The sequence below is a fragment of the Lontra canadensis genome, unplaced genomic scaffold, assembly GCF_010015895.1.
Source record: "Lontra canadensis isolate GAN:19392208 unplaced genomic scaffold, GSC_riverotter_1.0 scaffold106, whole genome shotgun sequence".
Lineage (NCBI taxonomy): Eukaryota > Metazoa > Chordata > Mammalia > Carnivora > Mustelidae > Lontra > Lontra canadensis.
In genome coordinates this window covers 2,042,845-2,066,734 of record NW_022631100.1, presented here as the reverse complement: position 1 = coordinate 2,066,734, position 23,890 = coordinate 2,042,845, and the positions used below count along the sequence as shown (strand labels likewise).

At 47.9% G+C, this 23,890-nt stretch overlaps 1 protein-coding gene across 1 annotated transcript; it reads left to right on the top strand.

Moving 5' to 3' along the window:
• The first annotated feature begins 4,703 nt into the window (after window positions 1–4,703).
• On the top strand, window positions 4,704–16,827 carry SDE2 (SDE2 telomere maintenance homolog). The gene is made up of 7 exons (XM_032838755.1): window positions 4,704–4,893; window positions 10,408–10,525; window positions 12,236–12,347; window positions 12,662–12,831; window positions 13,563–13,677; window positions 15,510–16,029; window positions 16,546–16,827. The coding sequence occupies exons 1-7, from the start codon at window positions 4,774–4,776 to the stop codon at window positions 16,765–16,767; spliced, it is 1,377 nt and encodes a 458-aa protein (XP_032694646.1). The 5' UTR covers window positions 4,704–4,773; the 3' UTR covers window positions 16,768–16,827.
• The last annotated feature ends 7,063 nt before the right edge of the window (window positions 16,828–23,890 follow it).

The window sequence follows — 23,890 nt, the reverse complement described above, 5'->3', positions numbered from 1 at the left end:
TGCCCTCCCTCATGTGGGTGGGCCTCATCCAATCAGTTGAAGGTCTGATTAGAGCAGAAAACCTGACTTCCCAGGAAGGGAGGATTCCTTCTGCCTGATTGCATTTGAATTGGGACATCAACTTTTTCCTGCCTTCAGACTGGAACTGCACTATTGGCTTTCCTGGGGCTCTAGCTTACTGACTCACTCTGTAGATCTTGGGACTCAGCAGCCTCCATAATTGTTGGGGCAGAGGGTGAGCCGATACATTATAACAAATATGCTGCCAGGGTGGAGATCTCGGGGTCCTGTGATCAGCCCTATATTGGGCTCTGCGCTCAGTGGAGAGTCGGCTTGTCCCTTTCCCTCCCGCTTTGTCCATCCCCCTGCTTGCTCCTTTGAGCGCTCTGTCTCTATCCAAAATAAATAAAATCTTTAAAAAAGAAACAACCCTGCCTGCCTCTCTCTCTTGCTTTGCTCTATTGTGCTTGGCAGATAATGCATCTTTTACAAATGGAAGGTTTGTAACAACCCTGCATTAAGCAAGACTTTTGGTATCATCTTTCCAACATCATTTGCTCACTTCATGTCTCTGTGTCATATTTTAGTAATCCTCACAATATTTCAGACTTTGTCATTTCTATCATTACTATTATTATTATTATTATTAAGTAGGTTTCACAGTTACATGGAGCCCAATGAGGAGCTTGAACTCATGACCCTGAGATCAAGACCTGAGCTGAGATTGAGAGTTGGATGCTTAATTGAGTGAACCACCCAGGCACCCCACTTTGTCGTTATTATTTTTATTCTGATCTCTGATCTTTGATGTGCCCCAAAACAATGCCCATAAAGGATAGCAACCTTAATTGGCAAATACTGTGTGTGTTCTGACTGCAGATGGGGAGGAAAGAGCAGGAGAGCTGGAATCAGAAGTGGAGCCTGAAGATGGGACCAATGGTCTGCAATCCATGGTGAAACCTGAATGGAGGCTCAAGAGTGGTTTCTTGAGATGGGACATACTCCTGGTGAAGATGCCATGAAGATTGCTGACATGACAGGGAAGGATGTAGAACATTCCAGAAACTGAGTTGATAAGGCAGCCGCAGGGTTTGAGATGACTGACCCCAATTCTAGAAGAAGTTCTCCCATGGGTCCAATTCTATCAAACAGCACCCCATGCTAGAGAGAAATCTTTCAGAAAGATCCAGTGATGCTACAAATTTCATTGCTATTGTATTAAGAAACCGCCACAGCCACCCCGACCTTCAGCGCCCACCAGTCAGCAGCCACCTACATGGAGGCGAGACCCAGATGACGGTTGGGGTGTTTTAGCAATCAAATATTTTTTCATTAAGGTGTGTGCATTTTTTTAGGTATGTTGTTTTGCACACCTAATAGTATAAACATAACCTTTGTATTCACTGGGCAACAAAAGAATTCATTTGAATTGCTTTCCTGAGATATTGGCTTTATTGTGGTGTTCTGGAACTAAGCCCACGATATCTCCAAGGTATACCTGTATCCCTCTCTCTCTCTGTCTACCCTATTGCCTCTGTTTCTCTAGAAAACCCTAATGCAGGGAACATACTCTAATGTCAAATGACTAAAAAAATGTTCCTACAGACCTCTGACTTTTCCAGGAGGAGAATCCCCTTTTGAATGGCGTGGCCATGCAGAATTCATCAAGAATTATGGATTTTTATTGACAAGAGGGAAATTGAATGTCAATGTTGAAAACATTCCAGTGCCGAAATACCACATTTAGGGAAGACAGGTGCTCTACTGGCTTTGCTTTATAATTCTGGCTCAGTGAATGGCATGACTGAAATTAACATTTTGTAAGGGTGAACAATTATTTGCTGGAGACCTAAGAATGACATCCACACAAGGTAAACAATGAAACACACAAGGTAGTATGGGGCAATCAGGAGGGACAGTGTTTATTGATGGAAGTCCTGCCCCAAAATAGGTCCTTTCTTCTTCTTGCTGACACAAAGAGGTGGGCTTCTGTACGTGGTGTGGGCTGTGGGTCCAGCTGCTTCTCTCAGACCCGCACCTCCACCCTACTCTTCCCTTCCGCCCTCAAGCTCCTTCCCAGCACCAGGGCTAAACACACTCTTCTTCTACCTCTCAACTCCACCTCACCCTTGACGTGTCCTGTTTCCTTCTGTCCAATACAGGCAGGAGGGCGGAGCCCTGCCTTCTCTGGCAGCCACACTCCACCTCCCACACCATCCACCACCCAGTGTGGACTAGAAGCTGTTTTTCCATCGTAGGAGCTGACCTCATTGTTCCGGGGGCTGGAACCATCTCTAAGGCAGCACTTGCCAATTTAGTTTATAGCCTTTCCTCGTTGGGGGCATGGGAGAAGCCAGGCTGTACCATTGTCTTTTGTCATAAAGATGGCATTAATGACCTCCTGTCCTTGCCTCTGTGTGTGAGCTTGGCTGAAAGCACACACGTGTGACTTGCCTGTCGCACAAGGATACAGTCTGCATACTCACTAGTTTGGGAGCCTCGCGGTCATTTATAAAAACTGCCTGAGTGGACAGCCCTGCTTCCTGTTCTTGCAGACCAGCATGACATTTTGGCTCAACTGAGCCTCTGTCATGGGTTACCACACAAATATTGTCAGGAGCTGTCATTTCCTGGCAGTGAACATTTATTCCACATCACCTCAGGATGCTCTCCCAGTGTCCTCCTGGCATCGGAACCGGTCCTCAAAAAGCAAAGGTAGAGCTAAAGTCAATCTTTCAGAGAAGATGGGCAGGAACTAAGTGTGGCTTATTGGAAAGAACGGCAAAGATGGTCCCTAGGGCAAGGCCACACTATTTTGCTAAGAGAGGAAGTGGCCTCCACCCAGTCACCACCTACTGGTCCCAACCCTAATGTGTCTTCCTGTCCCTCGCCTGCCTACCACTGTGAGGTGTGGAGGGTGGCAGAAGTCATCTCTACTTTTCCATAACCACTGACCAGTCTGGCCACACAGCAGTGTCTATCGGACACCACTGTAGATGCTCAGCCACCTAGCTAAACCAGCTGTATTTCTAGATTTTTCTCTACCGATGTGTTCTTGGCCGCAGCCCTGACATTACAGTCCTGTTTCCTGACTACTTACATGAATTTTAAAACCATCAATCCAAGTTGAATTCCACATTCTTAGGATAGAAAGTTATACTGGTGCAAAATAAATTCTTCAGGCATACATTGGGAATCATTGACTGACCACCTTGGTAAATCAGCAAATACCCAGTTAATACTTATTTGACTTCTACTCAGTGTACATTACGGTGCTATATGCTCAGCGTGAAGGTTTAAGAGCAGCTTAGGTATTGCTCAGTAAATATGTATCTCTGAAAAGGCAATAGTTAATAACAATTGCTATTTCATATTTTTAAAATGGCAATGCCTATTCAATGATTAGAATTTTTTTCAATTTTAGGAATTTAAATCCAACAAAGAGTAGCGTGAACAATTTCATTCAGATGTGGGGTTTCAGAAGGATGAGATACAATGCTAGTAATAAATGACGTGGACTTTCCTTCCTAAAAACGACTAATTAATCTTCCATGTACAAATCACCGAAGCAAAAACGTGGTGTAAAGGTAAACTGCTCTTTTGTCTGGTTACTGATAGGAGAGGAAGACCCCAGACCTTTGAAATAGCCCCCCCCCCCCCTTTTTATCCCAAGAAAGAACAACTCATGAATAGACAAAGAGTCTTGGGGCTTGGATCTCTGAAGGTGGCTAGTTCAGGCACAGTGAGAACGGAGAGCGGGGAGGAGAGCAGAGTGGCCCGAGCTGCCCAGGGTCCGGAATGCCCGTCCAGACTTGGTGAGGCACCCATGGACTCCATCCTGGGTCCCCGCGAGAGCCACTCTGCAAAACGCTGCGCTCCAGGCCCGCCGACTTCAACATCTGGGGTAGCTTTTCTGGCGCCACCGGAAGCCCCACCGAGGCCCTTTCTTCCCCATCTCCCTGCAGGGCCAGCGAGGCGAAGACAACAGTCGGAATCCCTAACATCACAGGCTGTGGCTCTCCAATCGTGCTCCTGCCGCCACAGCGACGTGACCTCGGGGCCTCCGTGGACTTCCCCGGCCCAGGGACCTTCCTGCGAGGGTGGGGGCTGCGGGCCGGCCCCCCGAAGGCCCTGCGCCCCAAGCATCCTACCCAGGGCGCCAGCAGGACGAAGGAAGAAGGCAGGACGAAGTAAGAAGGCACGGCGCGCGGCCGGCAGAAACCGAGGAGGAGCGCGCCGGCCACCGGGGAGCCCCCGCCGCCTCTCCCGGGCCCCTGGGGAGGGGAGGGGAAGGGAGGGGAGGGGGGCCTCCTTGGCCGAAGACACAGCCCCCACCGCTTCCGGGACTGCAACACCTCCTCCCGCCCTGGCCCCCCGCGACCCAAAAATAGCCACAGCACTCGGGTACTCAGTCCGAGCCCTCTGGGCGGCGCTTCGCCTCCGCCTTATCGCTCGCGGCCAGAACGCCGGCAGCCTGACCCCGCGCCAGCCTTTTATACTTAGTCCCCCGAGCCCCGCCCTAGCAACGTCTCCTAGCAACGCCTCGCCCTAGCCCTGGGCCGCCTTATCGGCCTCCTCCAGGCCCTTCCTGTTCCCCTCCCCCGCTCGCGCGGAGCTGCGCCGGGCCCAGCTCACGTGACTGGCCCAGGGGAGGGGCGGGGCGAGCGGAGGATGTGGGGGCGGGGTGCAGACCGCCCCATGACGCCATCGAGACGCGCCGGGCGAGCGGCGGCGCCCTGTCCCCAGGACCTGGAGGTCCGGGAGCTCGCTGAAATGGCGGAGGCTTCGCCGCTGGTGTGGGTTCGCGGCCCGGGCTTCGGGTGCGAGGCGGTGCGGTGTGCGTCGGCCCGGTGCTCCGTACGAGATTTGATCCGCCGGCACTGCCACGATCGGGTGAGCTTCGCGCTTCCTGGAGACAGGAAGGCGGACAGGGGCAGGATTGGGTGGGGAGAGGGCGGGTCGGGGCGCGTCTCTTCCTTAGGGTTTTCAGTTTTTGAGACTGGGGGCTCCCCAGTTTTAAGGTGCTTCAGACTGCTACTGAGGACTTGCTTTGTTTTTGTTTTGGGGTGGCGGTGGTTTTGTGTCCCTACAGAAGAGGGAACAACCCCTCGGCTCACAGGCGCTCAGTCCCGCCATCAGTGTAGACGAACAGAAACCTTTGGCGTTGTTTCTTCGTGCTCAAATGAGGCAGTTGGTCCAGATGACTTTAGGGCGCATTTCTTTAGGTTTCCCTTGCATTCATCCTGGTTCGGTGATAGGCATATTGTCTACGGCACAGCCCCGTCAGCTCCAGCGTAGAGGAGTATTTTCATATCCAGACCAAGGCCAGAGGATTGTTGGGCAGGGCGATGGGTTCATCTGGTCTCTGGTCGGGGCTGAGCGCTCACAAACGCGTCTTGTGGAGGGCGTGGGTTCTTGGGGTCTGTCGTTTAGATCTTTTCATTGATCCTCCGATGGTCACATTTGTCTGTGCATATTTTTGAAAAACTGTCAAGGACATACATGTGTGGTTTACGGAATTGTCAGGAAAGCGAGCTTCTCCCAGCTGTGAGACATTAAACCTGTTCGGTTATCTAAATAATTTGGTGGTCTCTCCAAGTCTAATTTTAATTTTGGCCCTTGATCTAGTAGTTTGTTTTTCTTTATAACCTCACTTCATCTGTGTTTCCCTAGGCTGTTTTTTTCTCGTTATTTATAGGCTTCATACATGTTAACACTGCAGTCCAAACCAAATCTTAATTTGGACCGGTTCCATGAAAAAGCAACGTGTCTTTGCAAATACTGTGGTTTTTCATCCTCTCCATTTGTCTTTCTACATACATTCCAGTCAAGTCTAAAAACTGTCAGAACTGTTTTTGATCCTGTAGGTGGGGAAATATCTTACAAAATAGATGGATTTTAATATGTCTGAAAATAATCCTTATCTCATGACAGTTGATCCAAAATGACTGGAAAAGTAGGATCTTAATTATGAGAGTATTAGAAAAAATAATTTTAAATAGGAAGGAAGAAATATAAATGGATGATTCTGTCAGGTCCTCAAGAAGTAGGACCATAACATATATGAACAGAAGCAAGAAACTTTTTAAAGGTCATTCGAAGAGATACTGGGAGAAATTAAAATAGCTCAAGTTCACGTCTCTGTTTTCTGAAACAAAATTATTCGGACACAGGATGAGGTCAGTGTTCGTGTCCACTGAAAAAGTAAAAATCTGTTCTCCTGTTCTTCAGGCTACGATAACAGACACAGATAAAACCAGCTGCAGAGTTCATAGGAAACAGTATTTTTCCCGAGGACATGGTACAGTTGTAAAATGTCATAATGACTCCCTTGGAAGTCTGCTGCTTTCTGATTCACTAAGAAACCTTGATCTCCAAAATTATAGACTACAAGACACTTTGCTGTTTGAAATTTTATCAGTGAGAATGAAGCATCCCACTCTTGCCTTGAGACTCTGAAGTTGCTTTGATATAGAGAAAGCACTCATGATTTCCAGCCCAGGTGCAGACCTTCAGATTAGGAGTTTCTGAACACAGCATTCTGTGTTTATCTTAACTCTGTGGTTTCCAAGGAAATGGGGGTCTGGATCCAATCTACTTCACAGTCTAGACCCGATGTTGCCCCCTTTATGCACAACTCTGCTTTGTTTTGAGCCTCTCAGAACACTTTCGTTTAAATTTCCTCTAAACTCACCCTTGCACCACATCCTATAATAATTGTTTTTTCCTCTTGTGTGCAGCCCCCTCCACCCCCAACCCCGTTGCAGTGAGTGAGTCAATACATTTGACCATTTGACTTTGGTGAATTACACATTTGTCTCTGGTTGCTTTAGGCTGATTGGCCTAAGATGCACAATATTTTGTGCTTGAAGTACTTTATAAAACACAGATGGTCAAAAGATGCTTAAATTGATTCTAAATTTCCTTTGTCCTTTTTTCCTACCAGAGATTTTTTTTTTTTAAGATTTTATTTATTTGTTGGAGAGAGTGAGTGTACAAACAGGGGGAGCGGCAGGCTCCCCACTGAGCAAGGAGCCCCATGTGGGACTTGATCCCAGGACCCTGGGATCATAACCCAAGCCAAAGGCATCGGCTTAACCAACTGAGCTACCCAGGTGTCCCGACCTACTAGGGATTAATGATAATAATCTTAAGTAGAAGATGCAATTTTTTTTTAAGATTTTATTTGTTTATTTGACAGACAGAGATTACAAGTAGGCAGAGAGGCAGGCAGAGAAAGAGGAGGAAGCAGGCTCCCTGCTGAGCAGAGAGCCCAATGTGGGGCTCCATCCCAGGACTCTGAGATCATGACCTGAGCCGAAGGCAGAGGCTTTAACCCACTGAGCCACCCAGGCGCCCCAGAAGATGCAATTTTGTTGATAAGTTGTCTTGTTTAACAAGCAGTTGTGTTTGGAAATGGAGTACGATGTATATAATCCTTCTGCCTTCACATTAATGTCTTTTAAAGTTATTTAGATATTTAGAAACACATACCGACTAGATCCAGAAAATATTAAGAGGAACTGAAGTGGCTTTTCATTCATAAACGTAAAGCAAATACAAGGTATATTGCACACCTCATTTAATCTGTACAACTGTTAAAAGTGGACCGCATTTTACAGACAAGAGTAGTCTTTCCTGTTGATCACATCACTGCATATAACCTGAGCTCCTTCGCTCTGCTGTCCTGCTAGCACTGGGTTGTGCTTCCCTGCTAGCCCAGAGTGGGCTTCCCCTGGGGTGGAGGACTGCTGAGAATACGGATTCCTGCAGCCCTCCTGCGTGGGGCAGAATCTGGGGGTGCCTCAGCAGCTTTGCTTATTTCCCCGTGTCACTGGATGTGTTTTCTGTACACCATGGCATGAAAAGCTTGGGAAGTCGTGCTGAGTTCATCGCGCTCACTTTCCTACGTGACTCTCCTCCAGTACTTCTCCCATCCAGAGGCCCATACTTTGTATTCAGTGAGAAAGTACAGCAGTCAAGAGGGACCCTCCTCATCCTCACACCATTGCCCCTACCTCGTTGCCGTACATTCTGCCTTCTCTTTTTCCATTACTGTGGATGAACAGTCATTATTTTACAGATGAGTTGCAGTTAGCTTCCACTTGGCCCAATACCCTGTCTCCTCTTATCTTATTTGGCATTGGTTCTCTCTCTGCTGTATTTCCCTTTTTCCTGGATCATTCCTACTAGGGCGCAAACTTGAGCCCACCTGCCTCTCAGCTGTCCCCTCCTTTTCTCTGTTGTTTTCTTTTGTTTGTTGGTTTTTTTAAAAGATTTCACTTATTTGACAGAGAGAGAGAGATCAGTTAGGCAGAGAGGCAGGCAGAGATGGGGGGGGAGCGAGAGCCCGATGCTGGGCTCAATCCCAGCACCCGGAGACCATGACCCGAGCCGAAGGCAGAGGCCCAACCCATTGAGCCACCCAGGCGCCCCTCTCTGGTATTCTTTATAGAAAATATCCTTGAACAGAAAACTTCTCCTTTAGAACGCACTCCAGTCAGGCTTTTGTTCCTGTCACTCCAGCAGACCACCTCCTGTCACGGGTGCCATACCCAGTGAGCTGTTTCCATCCTCCTCTCTCAGGGCCTTTCGGCATCCGTGGGCACACTCCAGCATTCCGTCCTTGGCACACTCTGCTCAGCTGTCCGCACGTTCACCTCACTAGCCTCCCTTCCAGTTCCCCTTTGCTGCTGCTGCCTCGTCGCCCTGATCTCTGCGCTGTGCAGTGGCCACGACTGGGTCTTCTGATCTTTGTCCTGTCCCTCATGCAGGACAGTTCTCAGGCCGGTGAATACTGTCGGCCTGCTGATGTCTTCCAAATGGAAATCTCCAGCCCAGACCTCCTCCCCAGACTGTTGACTTGTGTCCCCACTGGGTTCCTCAGCATCTCTATGTGGCTGTTAGTCCTTTCAAACCAATACGTCCAAAATGAGATTGGTGCTCTCCCCCAGACGTGCTTTTCACTATTAGCAGATGGCAGCTCTGTTTCCTGTTAGTCAAGCCAAATGTTTGGATCCTCTCTCATTGCGCTGTGGCTCTCACTGCCCGCCTCCAGAGCCTTAGGGGGAACTCCCCGCACCCCCGTTTCTCATCCCCTGCTGCCACTACCCGGGAGACAAATGGCCTTCGTTGCTCACCTAGCTGTGTTGCTGATGTCTCTGCTTCTCCAGTCTTATTTCCAGTTTCACAGCTAGAGTGATCCTTTTGGACTATAACTCCACTTTCAATCTGTTCGAAGACCTGCAGTGGCTTTATTCAGAGCGGCTTTATTCTTACAAGGGCTTTTACGGCCTTCCCCTTTCCCTTTGGCAGACATCTTCCAGCCTCGCCGGCCGTGCTGCTGCTCCGCACATACTCTGGGCTTATTTCTGCTGCCCGCCTTTGCCTCTGGAATGCTCTGCCCCCAGATTGCCACTGGCTTGTTCTCTTCCTTTCCTTCATTCTCTGCTAAAATGGTACTTGACCAGAGAGGCTTTTCTTGACTGTGTGTGTTAGATAGATGACCAGTGTGGCCATCCACGCACGCTGTCCCCTTTAGCCTGCTTATTGCTAGGGCGGTTGTATAGCATCCATTTGTTCGTTCTCTGACTTTCCCCGCTGGAACGTAAGCTCTGTGAGGTAGGATTCACTACAGTGTCCCAACACTCGAAAGTACCTGGCAGATGGGAGGGACTTGATTAATACTTGTTGAAGGAACAGGCAGGTCCCACTGAAGCGGCCGTGGGATGTGGTCCAGAACGAACGTTCATTGTGTCCACTTCGAGAAGATACCAGTCATGCATTCTTCCTTTCTGTTGGTTTGTGGATCTCCTTTTATATTTTCTCTTCATCGCTTGCTCTGAGAAGTCTTGAAATCTACAGAGTGGGTTTGGGGGCACTTGGACTTCTGCTGTAACTTGGGGACATGTGCAGAGAAGACCAGCTGGCCCTCCACCTGTTCCCACTTCTGTAGGTGTAGGCAGACCATACTGGCATCTCCTTCCCTCTCCCTGCTTGTCCTTATCTACACTTTCCAGAATGTGTATTGTCACTTTTGAAGCCGTGCAACTTGATATTACCTGTCTTAAAAAAAAGTCAAGAGAAAAAGGGCCTTGCAGAGTTACTGGGTCCGAGCCCTGTGTAGTTTTCCACCTTGACTCTGATTTCCTATCAGAGAAGAGAGTGGTTCTTTCTTTCACCCAAAAGACAAGTTCTTGTACATACTGTGATGAGGTGTTAGGAAAACGTCATACCCCGAATACATCCTAGGAAGTGACTTTTTTCCTTTGGATTTTCAGTTCAACAAATACTAATGGAACACACGCTATGTGCTTATAACCTGAGTAATAAAAACAAAATGGGCTAGGCCCTTTCCTGCAGGAAACTTGGCGTTGTCTCATTTTAAAACCCCAAACTTGTCTCTAGGGTGTCCCAGAGGACTGCTTCTTCGTGAAGTGCGACGGCTCCCTCGTGGACGCCAGTGATGAAGTGAGACATGGTGCTGTGTATAGTCTGGAACCCAGGCTCCGTGGTGGAAAAGGAGGTAGGACGCACCTGTCGGCTGCTTCCGTGTGTCACAACTGCAGTCTCTAGCCCGGGGCAGGCCCCTGGTGTGTGCCAGTTTTGTTTTGCCTTATGAAATCCTTTATTCAGTTTCCTAGTTTTGAGTATTTTCTCTTTTATTATTTTTGAGGAATATATTGTCTGATTATTAATTTCTACCCTCACCAGCAGGATAGCTCTTAGGCAATTAGATTCCAAAACTTTGAGGGAGATTGGATAAAGAGAGACAATCATTACTCTGTCCAATTTGCTGAAGAAAGAGTGTTAAAACAGTTAAATCTCCTTCTGCTTTTTATGTATTTATTTATTTGACAGAGAGAGTTAGTGAGAGCAGGAACACAAGCAGGGGGAGTGGCAGAGGGAGAAGCAGACTCACTGCTGAGCAGGGAGCCCAATGCCGGGCTTGATCCCAGCACCCTGAGATTGTGACCTGAGCCGAAGGCAGATGCTTAACGACTGAGTCACCCAGGCGCCCACTCCTGCTTTTTAGCAAGATTTTCTCTGGTCATTATAGTTCTGAGGGAGGACTAAAGTCAGCCTGTGGAATATAGCCGTTTACAGATGGGGTAGATTTGGGTCTTTGTATGAACACAGCTAAGAATAGAGAAGAAAAACTAAAAGGAAAAACGGAATATGGGCAGTTCTGGGTATTTTTCCCAATGCGCTGGCATGTCATCCCGAAGCTTCTCAAAATCCACAGTGATTTGGTTTGGTTTTCAGAGAGCGGGCTGGCATCTCCGATTAGAATCATCCTGCTGTTTGAAATCGTGTCAATAAGAATGAAGTTTATCGTATCAGCTGGGGACACCTTAAAATTTTCCTTTGAAACTCACTGCAAAATCTCACCATAAAAATTTTTAAGTTAGTAATCTGTGCATCTTCGGATCTGTGGGTCTGGGTAAAGCCCCTCTAAAATATCCCAGTGGGGGGTGCCTGTGGGGCTCAGTCAGATAAGTGTCTGTCTTTGGCTGAGGTCATGATCCCAGGCTTCTGGGATCGAGCCCCGCGTTGGGCTCCCTGCCCAGTGCCAAGTCTGTTCTTCCCTCCCCCTCTGCCCTCCCACCCCCCATTCGTGCTATCTCTCAAAAAAATAAAATCTTGAAAAAAAAAAAAATCCCAGTGCAGATACAGTATTTCAGAAATACAAGAGGGAGAGCAAAAGGCATGAGGTTGAATCAGGTTTATCAATATTTTTATCTTTGATGCCTGGGCAGAATATTGATGTCCTTTTCTTAAAAAAAAAAAAAAGAGAGAGCGTGCAGTTTTGTTTTGTTTTTAAAGAATGTATTTATTTTAGAGAGAGTGCAAGCACAGGGAAGGGCAGAAGGAGAAAGAGATGAGTTGGATGCTTAACCAACTGAGCTACCCAGGTGCCCCAAAGAGATCTTTTTTTTTTTTTTTAAAGATTTTATTTATTTATTTGACAGACAGCGCAAGTAGGCAGAGAGGCAGTCAGAGAGAGAGGAGGAAGCAGGCTCCCTGCTGAGCAGAGAGCCCGATGCGGGGCTCGATCCCAGGACCCTGGGATCGTGACCTGAGCCGAAGGCAGAGGCTTTAACCCACTGAGCCACCCAGGCGCCCCCAAAGAGATCATTTTTTAATCTTTGGTTATAATAGCATTTTCACAGATTTGGCATTTATCCGTCCTGGAACTCTTTTTAACCTGCTTTTTCCAAACATATTTGCCCAGGGTTTGGGTCTATGCTCCGAGCGCTTGGCGCTCAGATTGAGAAGACGACCAATCGAGAAGCTTGCCGGGACCTCAGCGGGAGGAGGCTACGGGATGTCAACCATGAGAAAGCGTAAGCTGCCCGCGGCGCAATGCACGTTCCCACCACTGGTGGTTGTCCACATGCCACGTGTATCCAGCTGTGGCATTGAAGCCTGAGCACTCTCACTGGTCGTTCTCATCCTTAGCTCTTTCTGTTGTTTAGTGACTCCCGTTGGGTTGTAGGGGGTCCCTCCCAGTGTGCTGGTGGTGAGCCCGGCCTGTCTTTCTGAGGGAGGATCACAGCAGGCCGGGGACCGTGCACATTTGGCTGGTGGGGGCTCTTCACGGATCAGCAGGCATGGGTGTGATCCGGCCGGTTGGCCCCATCTCTTTTGCCCATCCTAGCATGGCCGAGTGGGTGCGACAGCAGGCCGAGCGGGAGGCCGAGAAGGAGCAGAAGCGCCTGGAGCGGCTGCAGCGGAAGCTGGCAGAGCCCAGGCACTGCTTTGCCAGCCCTGCGTACCAGCAGCAGTGCCACGAGATGGCAGAGCGCCTGGAGGACTCTGTACTCAAAGGTGAGAGTGAGGGGAGTCTGCCTGTCCCTCTCCCTCTGCTCCACCCCCTGTGCACACGTGCGTGCTCTCTAGAATAAGTAGAGTCTTTAAAAATAGTAATAAACAGTACGCCTTATACTCTAGAAACAAAAAGGGCACACACACACAGTATGTGAGGTACTTGGCTCCTGAATTGTGGGGGCCACGGACCCCAGGTGAGAACACTTTTGCTCGGTGGGTATGCCAAGTCCTCACAAGTGTTTAGACTTCGATGTACTTGCTTCTAGTTTTAGGCCCATTATTTTTTAATGGTTTTTTAATGAGAATGAATAACTTTTATTATTGCTTTTTAGCTCCTAAAGTATGATGCTAGGGCTCTTGCGCGTTCAGCTGAATAAGAAGGAATCTTCTCAGTCAGAAGGTTATGACATCATGCTGTACAAGCAGCGAGTGGCAGGGGATGGAGCATCCTGGCCCAGGGGGGCCAGGGACGCCCCCGTCAGTCTCAGAGCTGCAGATTGGCCGTTGCTGTTTTCCAAACCTGGTTCCAGAGCCAGAATGCTCAGTACCTTAAATCTGTGTAAACTTGAGTTGTATCTCATTTGAGCTGTGTTAAATTTTAGAATGTTAGCAAATTTAAAAACTCGAGCTTTAGGTTGCAACGCGGCTGCTTCTGTCGTCCATGCTGTTTATCATGTCTTCAGTTGTACCCGCTTCTGAGAGCATAACTGAGTTGGGGCCGTTTCGGCTAGGTATGCAGGCTGCCTCCAGCAAGATGGTCTCGGCTGAGATCGGCGAGAGTCGGAAAAGACCCAAGCCGGCAAAGACAGACCGAGGAGCCAGTGCAGGGAAAAGGAAGTGCTTCTGGTAAGTGTGCTTTGTTTTCAGCCCAGTGTGGCTGGACTGCGTTTCCTCTTGCCTGTCTGCTGTAAACCTCTTTAAAGTAAGGTTTGCTGGGCGCTTGGAGCTTTCCAGAGTGTCTCAGTTCCCAGGGGTCCACACAGTCACACCGCACATGCTCTTCGTGGTTTCTGCCTTGCGAGCTGGAAATGGGAGCTAAAGGACAGGTTTTTCTTAGTGAAAGATCACATAGGAATCACTTTATACTTGAATGACTATTTGGTGCTGAAAGAGTTAACTTTCAGAAATTCTAAGTGGAAGCCCCAGCTGTACTTTACAGATTGTGCTGTTTTCTCTGTGGTTTTTCACAGTTGTTTCTGAGGTCTGCGGCCAGGTCTGCACTTGTAGCTGACGATCACAAGGGCGCCTTGTCTTGTCCATCCCGCTGGTGGTGCTCCCACCCTTTCCACTCGGTACTCTCGGTGCAAGCTCACTTCCCCTGGGCCAGGTTCTAGAAAGTGAGGTCCAGACGCATCTTGGTTCCTCGTTGGCCTCCGCTTTGGAGGCAGAAAGAGAATTATTAATTAAAGATCACGTAACTGTGTGAATCCAGCAAAGAATCTTGGGTGTTCTTTGTGAAATAGGAGTTAAGTGTTCTTTTGAGTGAAGGTAGTGGGATTGTGTGGGGAAGTGGTGGGGGGGTTGAATCAGGTTTTTTAAGGTGCAGTTTTTTTGTTGTTGTTTTTAAGATTTTATTTATTTATTTGACAGAGAGAGATCAGAGGCAGAGCAGCAGGCAGAGAGAGAGCGGGGAGCAGGCTCCCCGCTGAGCAGAGAGTCTGATGGGGGGCTCCATCCCGGGACCCTGAGATCATGACCTGAGCTGAAAGCAGAGGCTTAACCACTGAGCCACCCTGGTGCCCCTGAGGTGCATTTTTATATGCACTAAAATTCATCCTTTTCATTTAATAGGTCTGTGGGTTTTGAGAAATACAGTCACTTAACCAAGATATAGAATGTTTTCATTTCCCCAAAGATTGCCCATGTGCCCCTTGGTGGTTAATTCGGTTCCCCTACCCTGTCCCGGGCAAGTGCTGATGCTGGTATGGTGTTTTTTCCGATGGTTCTGTCTTTTCCAGAATGTCCTGCAGCCCTCTGTGTCTGGAGTCTCTCCCTTAGCACAGTGCTTTTGAAATCCACGGCTGGTGTCACGTGTATCAGTGGTTCGTTCCCTTTTGTTGCCATGTATTGTTGCGTCTCTCCATTCTGTTGATAGTTTGGGTAGTTTCCGGTTTGGGGGGATTATGAATAAAACATAGGCTTTTCTTTTAACTCTGTTATTTTATCTACATTTCTAACCATTCGAGATTTGTACAAGATAGGGAAAAAAGTTTTAGGCAAAATCAATTTTGTTTTAAAAAATTCACATCTGTAGGGACACCTGGGTGGCTTAGTTGGTGAAGCGTCTGCCTTTGGCTCAGGTCGTGACCTGAGATAGGGTCCTGTGATAGAGTTCTTCATTGGGCTCCCTGCTCAGCAGGGTGTCTGCTTCTCCCTCTGCCTCTCCCCCTGCTTGTGCACTCCCTCAAATAAATAAAATCTGGAAAGGAAAAAAAAAAAAAGATTCACAACTTTAAAGAGGATTCCCTCTTGGATCTTTGGGATGGTTGGTTCCAGGTTCATTGTATTTTTTCTTCTTTGTTTATACCTCTGAAGATCTTTCTCTGAAACTTAGCTACTATCCATCTCAAGCGAGCAGATACTTTGATCCTGACAGACACTTGTTACCTGGACACACGGTAACTCTGTCTGGCAGAGAAGCCGAGAATGGTGTTAAATCTTTCCGCTGCTCCTGGCAGGTTGGGCATGGAGGGACTGGAGACGGCAGAAGAGTCCAGCTCGGAGACCTCGGATGATGACTGGGAGGAAGGTCCTAGTACTTCAGGCACAAGCTTGCATGCTGCAGACAACGGCCTCGATGGTGCGAAGCCAGCAGCCAGGTCTCCCCACCGCCATCCAGGGACGGGCATGGCCAGCGTGGCCTTTCGGTCCCCAGAGCCACTGCCAGCCCCAGGGACAGGCTCAGGGCACTCTGTCTCCCCAGCTGTGTGTGCCACATCGGGACAGACGTCTGTTGAGGGGTGTGAGGACAGGACAGTAGCCACAGAAACAGAGGAAAGCTGGGAGGAGGAGGGGGGCGCAGAGGGCAAAGAGTCAACAGAAGAAGAGGCCACAGAGGCTGGACTGACCCAGGAGCCGGAGCCGGAGCTGGAGCCGGAGGAGGCGGCTGATGGAGCCAGAGCTGCCGAGGCCACACCTGGAGAGACCGGGGGAAGCGTGCCCACTGCCGGACTGGAGGGAGGCCCATCAGGAAGCACAGTAAGTCATTTGGGGGTCCATGTCCAGAGCCAGGGCAGCTTGATGGCCAGTTCCTCAGGAAGTCCTTACCATGAAAATGAGCTTTTCCCCATCAGCTGCTGAGTGGGAAGATTTGTTTCCCAACCAGAAGTACGGATGAGGGTGAACCTCGCCGCAGCGCGCCCCCCGCCCCCCAAAAGTCTGTTTTTCTTTTAAACTCTGGAATGTGTATCTTTTTGCCACTAGGTGGCGTCCTTGGTTCCATATTTTATGAGTTTTAATTTTAATTTATTTAATTAAATAAAATATTAACATAATTAAAATTAACATTTTAATATCTGAATTGGGGTAGATGTCCCGTATGAGCACTGAACAGGTGTGATTTACCTGCGGAGCAGGGAGTCCGACATGGCACTTGATCCTAGGACCCCGGGATTGTCACCTGAGCCGAAGGCAGATGCTTAACCCACTGAGCCCCCAGGTGCCCCTCATGATTGGGAGGAGTCTGTTTTGAATATTTTCCTTTTTCCCCCTCAGCATACTGGTCAGCAAACTCTCGATTTGCTGGCCTTTGGCTGCGCGGCAGAGCTGGAGGTGCTGGGTTTGGACAGGCTCAAGTGTGAGCTCATGGCCCTGGGACTGAAATGCGGGGGTACCCTGCAGGAGCGCGCGGCTCGGCTCTTCTCTGTCAGGGGCCTGTCGAGGGACCAGATCGACCTGGCTCTGTTCGCCAAACCTTCTAAGGGGAAGAAGAAATGAATTTCATCGGAGCTGGTTTCCTGTTTCTTCATAGTTTGGCGTTTATAACCTGCGGAATGTTGACTCCTGGCCATTATTCCTGTTGATATTAAAGCTGACTTTTTAATAACCCAGTTGGGATCATCCTCTTTTTTCATTATTGTATTTGTAGAATTAATGTGTGACATCATCTGGGCCTGCAGTGTTGTTTGTGGGATGATTTTTTATAAAGATTTAGTTTAATAAATACAGAACTATTCAGATTGTTTATTTCATCTTGTGTCATTCAGGTAAGTTATGCAGTTGACCCTTGAACATCACAGGTCAGGAAAGCACAGCTCTACTTATATGTGAATTTTTTTTCAATCAGTACAGTACAGTATGTTCAATACATCTCTCATTTTTTTCCTCATGATTTTAATAACATTTTCCATAACTTCATTATAAGAACACAACATATAATCCATGCAACATACAGAACATGTGATATTCCTAGAAGTCCCTCCTTACTCTTAACATCTGTGGGAGCTGTGGTAGTAACTGCTTTTTCCTCCTAGGGCTGGTGGTTTTGCTTTTCCTTTCCCCAGTCAGTCTCCCAAGGGTTTGTCGGTTTTGTTGATCTGATTTTCAAAAACCAGCTTCTGGCTTTGTTAATTTTTCTCAACTTTTTCAGTTTTGTTGATTTCTGCTCTTTATCATTAGCTTCCTTCTACTTAGTGTGGATTCATTTTGTTCTTTTTTTTCTGTAGCTTAAGGTAGGCCATAGGTCATGATTTTAGACTTCTTTCTAGTAAAAGTGTTTGAAGTTACAGGTTTTTCTTGAAGTACTACTTGAGCTGCATTTCAGAATTTTTAATATGTTGTATTTTCATTTTCATTCAGTTGTAAATATTTCCTCATTTCCTTGTGAATTCTTTGACCCATGGGTTGATTATCTAGAAGCATATTGCCTAATTAGCTGGTGTCTGTTTTGCTCCCTAAATATCTCATAGTTACGGATTGGCATTTTAATTCCATCAAGATGAGAGAATATGGTTTCAGTCTTTTTAGTTTTATCAAGACTTCTCATACAGGGGTGCCTGGCTGGCTCAGTGGGTTAAAGCCTCTGCCTTCGGCTTAGGTCATGATCTCAGGGTCCTGAGATCGAGCCCCGCATTGGGTTCTGGGCTTAGCTGGGAGCCTGCCTCCCCCACCCCCTACCTGTCTCTCTGCCTTCTTGTGATCTCTGTCTGTCAAATAAATAAATAAAATCTATTAAAGGGACGCCTGGGTGGCTCAGTTGGTTAAGCAGCTGCCTTCGGCTCAGGTTGTGATCCCAGCGTCCTGGGATTGAGTCCCACATCGGGCTCCTTGCTCGGCGGGGAGCCTGCTTCTCCCTCTGCCTCTGCCTGCCATTCTGTCTGCCTGTGCTCGCTCTCTCTCCCTCTCTCTCTGACAAATAAATAAAATCTTAAAAATATTAAAAAAAAGTCTTTTTTTTTGAAGATTTTATTTATTTATTTGATAGCACAAGTAGGCAGAGAAGCAGGCAGGGAGAGAGGAGGAAGCAGGCTCCCCGCCGAGCAGAGAGCCTGATGTGGGGCTCGATCCCAGGACCCTGAGACCATGACCTGAACCGAAGGCAGAGGCTTTAACCCACTGAGCCACCCAGGCATCCCAAAAAGACTTCATATGACCCAATATGTGTAATAGGTATATGGTCTGTCTTGGTGAAGGTTCCACATTTACTTGAAAAGAATACATTCTCCAAAATGGGTGAATTTGTTCTCTAATACCAGTTAGGTTACGTAATTAATGCTGTTGTTCACATCATCTGTGTCTTCAGACTTTTTGTGTCTACGAGGTGTTGTGAGGTGTTAAAATCTGTTATGATTGTGCAATTGTCTGTTTCCAATTCTGCTTCATATTCTGAGGGCCTGTTACTCGGTTATATTACATCCTCTTAATGAACTGACTATCTTATTGTTAGGAAATTCCCCTCTTGATCTTTGCCAATACCTTTTGTGTCCAATTCTGTTGTATCTGATGTGAGCTTCTCTAGCCTTCTAATGCGTTCTGTGTGCCTGATACCCCACTCTCTGCCTCTCTTTGTCTTTCTGCTTAGAGTGAGTGGGATTCCTATACACAGCCTATAACTTGGGTCTTCGCCCTTCTCTCTGTGCTGACTCCACCTTTTAGTTCCCGTTCATTCCCATACGCTGTGATTACTGGAGTCAGGTTTTAGGCTTATCATTGTATTGTTTATCTGTTTGGATTAGTTGTTTATTTTAGGACTACATTTTAATTGATTGGCTTTTTAGCTATCTTGTTTATAGTTCATCCGGTTTTTTAGTGGATGCTCTAGGAGTTACGACATCCATAAAACTCACATAAGATGTAGAAATCTTGCAACTGTCTATGTCCGTTTACCATCCCTGTCATTGATGGTCTTGTTTATATATATATATGTAAAACTATGGTCCTTACAAGCCCTATAACATTTTGCAGTTTCTACTTTATCATATGTATTTAATTCTTTAAAAATAATATTTGTGAGAAAGGGAGCAGGTGCACAAATGGGGAGCAGCAGGCAGAGCAGAGGGAGAAGCAGGCTCCCTCCTGAGCAAAGAGACTGATGCAGGACTCGATTCCAGGACTCTGGGATCATGACCTGAGCCGAAGGCAGACACTTCACTGACCAAACTGGCCGGGAATCCCAAATATATTTTCGAGAAATTAAGAGAAAGAGGGATGCCTGGATGGCTTCGTTAGCTGGGCATCTGACTCTTGGTTTCTGCTCAGGTCGTGATCTCAGGGTGGTGAGATTGAGCCCTGAGTCAGGCTCTGCACTCAGCAGGGAGTCTGCTTGGGATTCTCTCTCCCTCAGCAACCCCCACCCCCAATAAATAAATCTTAAAGAGAAAGGAATAGGTGAAATTAACTTTGATTAATAAAATTTAACATTTATGCCCATATATTAAAAGTCTCATTTCAACATGTAATCAATACAAGACAGTGAGATAGTTCACATTCTGGGTTTTTTTTTGTTTTTTGTGCCAAGTCTTTGAAATCCCGTGTGTGTTTTAGACTCACAAGACTTCTCAGTCTGGACCAACCACCTCTTGTGCTGAATTGGACTTCGGGATGCTAGTGCGTGGGTTGGGAAGTCATCACGGGGAGCTCTCAATCCAAACCAGCACACACACAGCCTTGAAGGGACCTATCATGAAGACACTCGACCCCCAGAGCTCAGCATTGATCTGTCCCTATACCCACAATGTTCTTTCTTCACCTGCCTCCAGGGATGGCTCAATTCTCACCCCCATTTAAAACAGCAACTACCGGGTGCCTGGGTGTCTCAGTTGGTGAAGTGTCTGCCTTCGGCTCAGGTCATGATCCCGGGGTTCTGGGATCGAGTCCTGCATCAGGCTCCTTGCTCCAAGAGGAGCCGGCTTCTCCCTCTGCTTCTGCAGCATCCCCTGCTTGCGCTCTCTCTGTGTCAAATAAAATCTTAAAAAAATAAAACAAGAACTACTCCTTCTCCATACACATCTTTCTTTCCTGCCTGTTCTTTTTCGTAGTGCCAGTTTTCATGCTAGTTACTTTACTTATTAAATATACCTCTCCCCACCTCCCATAGGGAATAATTTCCATCATGACAGATTTTTTTTTAAAGATTTTATTATTTGACAGAGGGAACACAAGCAGGGGGAATGGGAGAGGGAGAAGCAGGCTCCCCACTGAGCAGGGAGCCTGGTGCGGGGCTTGATCCCAGGACCCTGGGATCAGGACCCGAGCCAAAGGCAGATGCTTAACGACTGAGCCACCCAGGCTCCCATGGCAGAGATTTCTGTCTGGTTTGTTTACACCTCGAACGTAGAAGTTTCTCAGCAATTATGTATTGAGTGAGTGAGTGAATGTACTACTCTACTAATATGATGTATTTGGTAAGACGATAAATAGAATTCTGAACATACTCCACACTCATCAGTGGATCATAGGGCATATCCTGTGGGGTGTTTGACACCTTTGCTTGTAGACATGGGGCGCCTTTGAAGGTTGTGGAGGAAAATGACTGGAAGCGAATAGTTTACTAGCAACAAATCTGAGGGCAGCTGAAGTGCCGGCTGGAATGGCCGTCCTATAGACAGGGCTCTGTTTTTATATAAAATTCTAGAGAATTCAAAGCTATCTATAGTGACAGAAAAGAACAAAGATCGATGGTTGCCTAAAGGTGGCATGGAAACTGGGTGGGCTGGGAAGACAAGATTATATAAAAGCAATCATTGAGAATGTAATATTTGGGGAAGGTGTCTGGCTCTTTTTACTTACCATTATTAGATTCATATATATTGTTGCATGTAATTTTTTTATTCCGCTACATAGTAGTTTGTTGTATTTTTACACTACAGTGTGTCTAATCATTCACCTGTTGATGGATATTTGAATTGTTTCCAGTTTTGGCTATTAGAAATGATACTGCTTTGGGGAAAGAAAAAAAAAAAGAAAGGGAAAAAAAAGAGTTCTGTTTTCCATGACACTGCCGGCCGTGAGCAAACGAACCGTGAGCAACGAACGCCACAGATCTCGGTGAAGAAGGCAGGCTCCCCCTATTGCCAGCAGAGGGAGCTGGGCACTAACAAACACCGGTGGAAGATGGGGCAGGGGAGGGCGGGGAGTGGGGAGTGGGCCGAGGAGGGTCCCTAAGACCCACAGCCCTGCACACAGAGTAAGTGGCCGCAGCTGGCCTAGATCTGACTGGACTCTTAGATGCTTGTGTTTCGTTCCTGCTTGCCCTCTGCTGATGGGAACATATTGCTCCCAGGCTTGCAGAGTGTCCCGTAAATCACTACCTCTCAACACAGCTCTTTGCTAGTCACTTGCTCTTGTGTGCCGCTGGAGGAATTCCAGCATCCGTGTATATGCAACAACTCCTTAATTTTTGTGTTCTAAAACATATCTTTTGGGGGGTATAGCTGTGTTTTGTGCAGTTCTGAAATAAGTATTTCTGCCTGACCCCCACGTGTCACTTCAGGGGGAAAGGTCCACCCTGATGCGATGTTCCAGCTCGTTACTCCTGCCCGGGTGGCCCCCAGGTCACCCCGTCCCCTTCATGTGCTTAGTGCTTGCCGTTAGCCCAAGCAAATGCCAGGACCTTGATTTGAAAAGCAAATGTATTTGAATAAAATATTTTTGCTATCTCTTTGTGTATCAGAGTTCACGTTAAGATGCTATTTAGACAAATAGGGCTTATCAATAAAAACAATGTTGAACGCGTCTAGACATGATTCTTTATATCCTAATTTTGGAAACATGATTTTTGGGAAAATAGCCCTAAACTGAGTCAAGTGGGAAGGCGAGGTAGAAGATGATGCCGAGATAGAAGAATGAAATAGTGTAACTTGTTAAGAGAGGCCGGGTGTAAGCATTGTAGAGAAAGCAAAATCATGATGTGAAAACAAAGATGATACCTCGGGCAGAATGACTGTGAGGCTGTACAGGTTACTGTTTCCCCAGATTATCCCTGGGGATGTGAAACGGACCATTTCCCCCTCTTCCCAATCGCCGATACTTCCTAAATAAGCTATGATCGGCCTCCTCGGGTAATAATGACCCATGTTAAGGCTCCTGGATGGGAATGGGTTACTGAGGTTTGGTTCCGTTTTCAACAGGTGCCTCTGAGCGCCTGCCCCGTGCTCTGCTCTACACAGCTGTGGGGGGTGATCTTCTCCCTGATAGGCTCAAAGCTGGTAGCAAAAGCAGGTGTCCCCAGTGCGGCTAAAGTGGTTTCAGACACGGAAGGTCATGGGGGGGGGGCGGTACGTGGGATGCAGGAGGAATGACTCAGTCCCTCTGGCAGGGTGAGGCAGGGTCACTGGGGAGGTGACCTGGGCCCTGGGTCTTTTTTTTATTTTAAAGATTTTATTTATTTATTTATTTACTTACTTATTTATTTGAGACAGAGAGAGAGCACAAATTGGGGGAGGAGCAGAGGCAGAGGAGGGAGCCCTATTCGGGGCTTGATCCCAGGACACCAGGATCATGACCTGAGCTGAAGGCAGATGCTTCACCGACTGAGCCCCCCAGGCGCCCCGGGGCCCTGGGTCTTTAAAGATACTCTTCTGCCCCTGACAAAACATGGCTCTGAAGTGAGGGGTTCTTAAGAAGTAGTCTGCATGCCAACCAGGACCCCCTGTCCTCTGGAAGTGCCCAGGGCTGCGGGGAGGCTTAGCTTCTACCCTCTGCTCCCAGTGGACACCCCCTCCACGCCGGTCCTCCTAGATAAACAAACACCGTGAGAACCCCTTCTTGAATTTGCTGCTCACAAAACCCTTCAGAGTAGACACGGAGTCCACCCCCAAGTTAGAGACAGAGCCCTGAGGCTTCCAGATACAACAGACCCTGCCCCAGGCACACCACTCAGAGAGGCCAGAGCTGGGGCTGAAACCAAGGACCTTGGGCTCGGAGCCTGTGCTCTTCCAGCACCTTCGGCCCTCCTTGCCTGCCGACCCTCCCCAAGCCCAGCCTGGGAAGCTGGCTTCTCCCTCTGCAGATTACCCCCAGAGCACCACAGGGAGGAGGCCGGGGCCAGCCCCCACCCCAGAGGAGAAGGTGCCAGAAAGGCCTCTTAGGATCGCTCCATCACCCTCTGCCTCTGTTGGGCCCCTCCCTGAGGCTGGAGAATTCTCCCCTTTGCTGTCAGACGGCTTAGTGTCTCCCTCTCTGCGCCCATGGGGAGCAGACATTCACGGCTTATTCAACTTCTGTGAACCCCATGTCCCTTACTTATAAAATAGGGACCCCAGTTCCTGCCTCCTAAGGTGGTCTCAGGGGTTCAACGAGGCATGTTGTCCACTCCCAGGGACTAGATTTATGACCCTGTGCTGTCAGACCAAAGCCTGGGAGCGGGGAGCAGGTGGGGCTGGCTGACCAGACCCCACTGGAATGAGAGCCACTGCAGATGCGGGCTTGACGCTGGGCTGTGAGACGAGTAGTGGCCTCCCACATGGGCTTGTAAGTCTTCTTGTTGAAAAAAATGACATACCGTTTTGAAGACAATAGTACTAAAGGCAATTCTGACAATTCAAACATCAAAGGGCACGCTGGCACCGTCTGTTTTTGGGACGCTTTCTGGTTCCTCTCCTGTATTCTGTCATTGTTACTG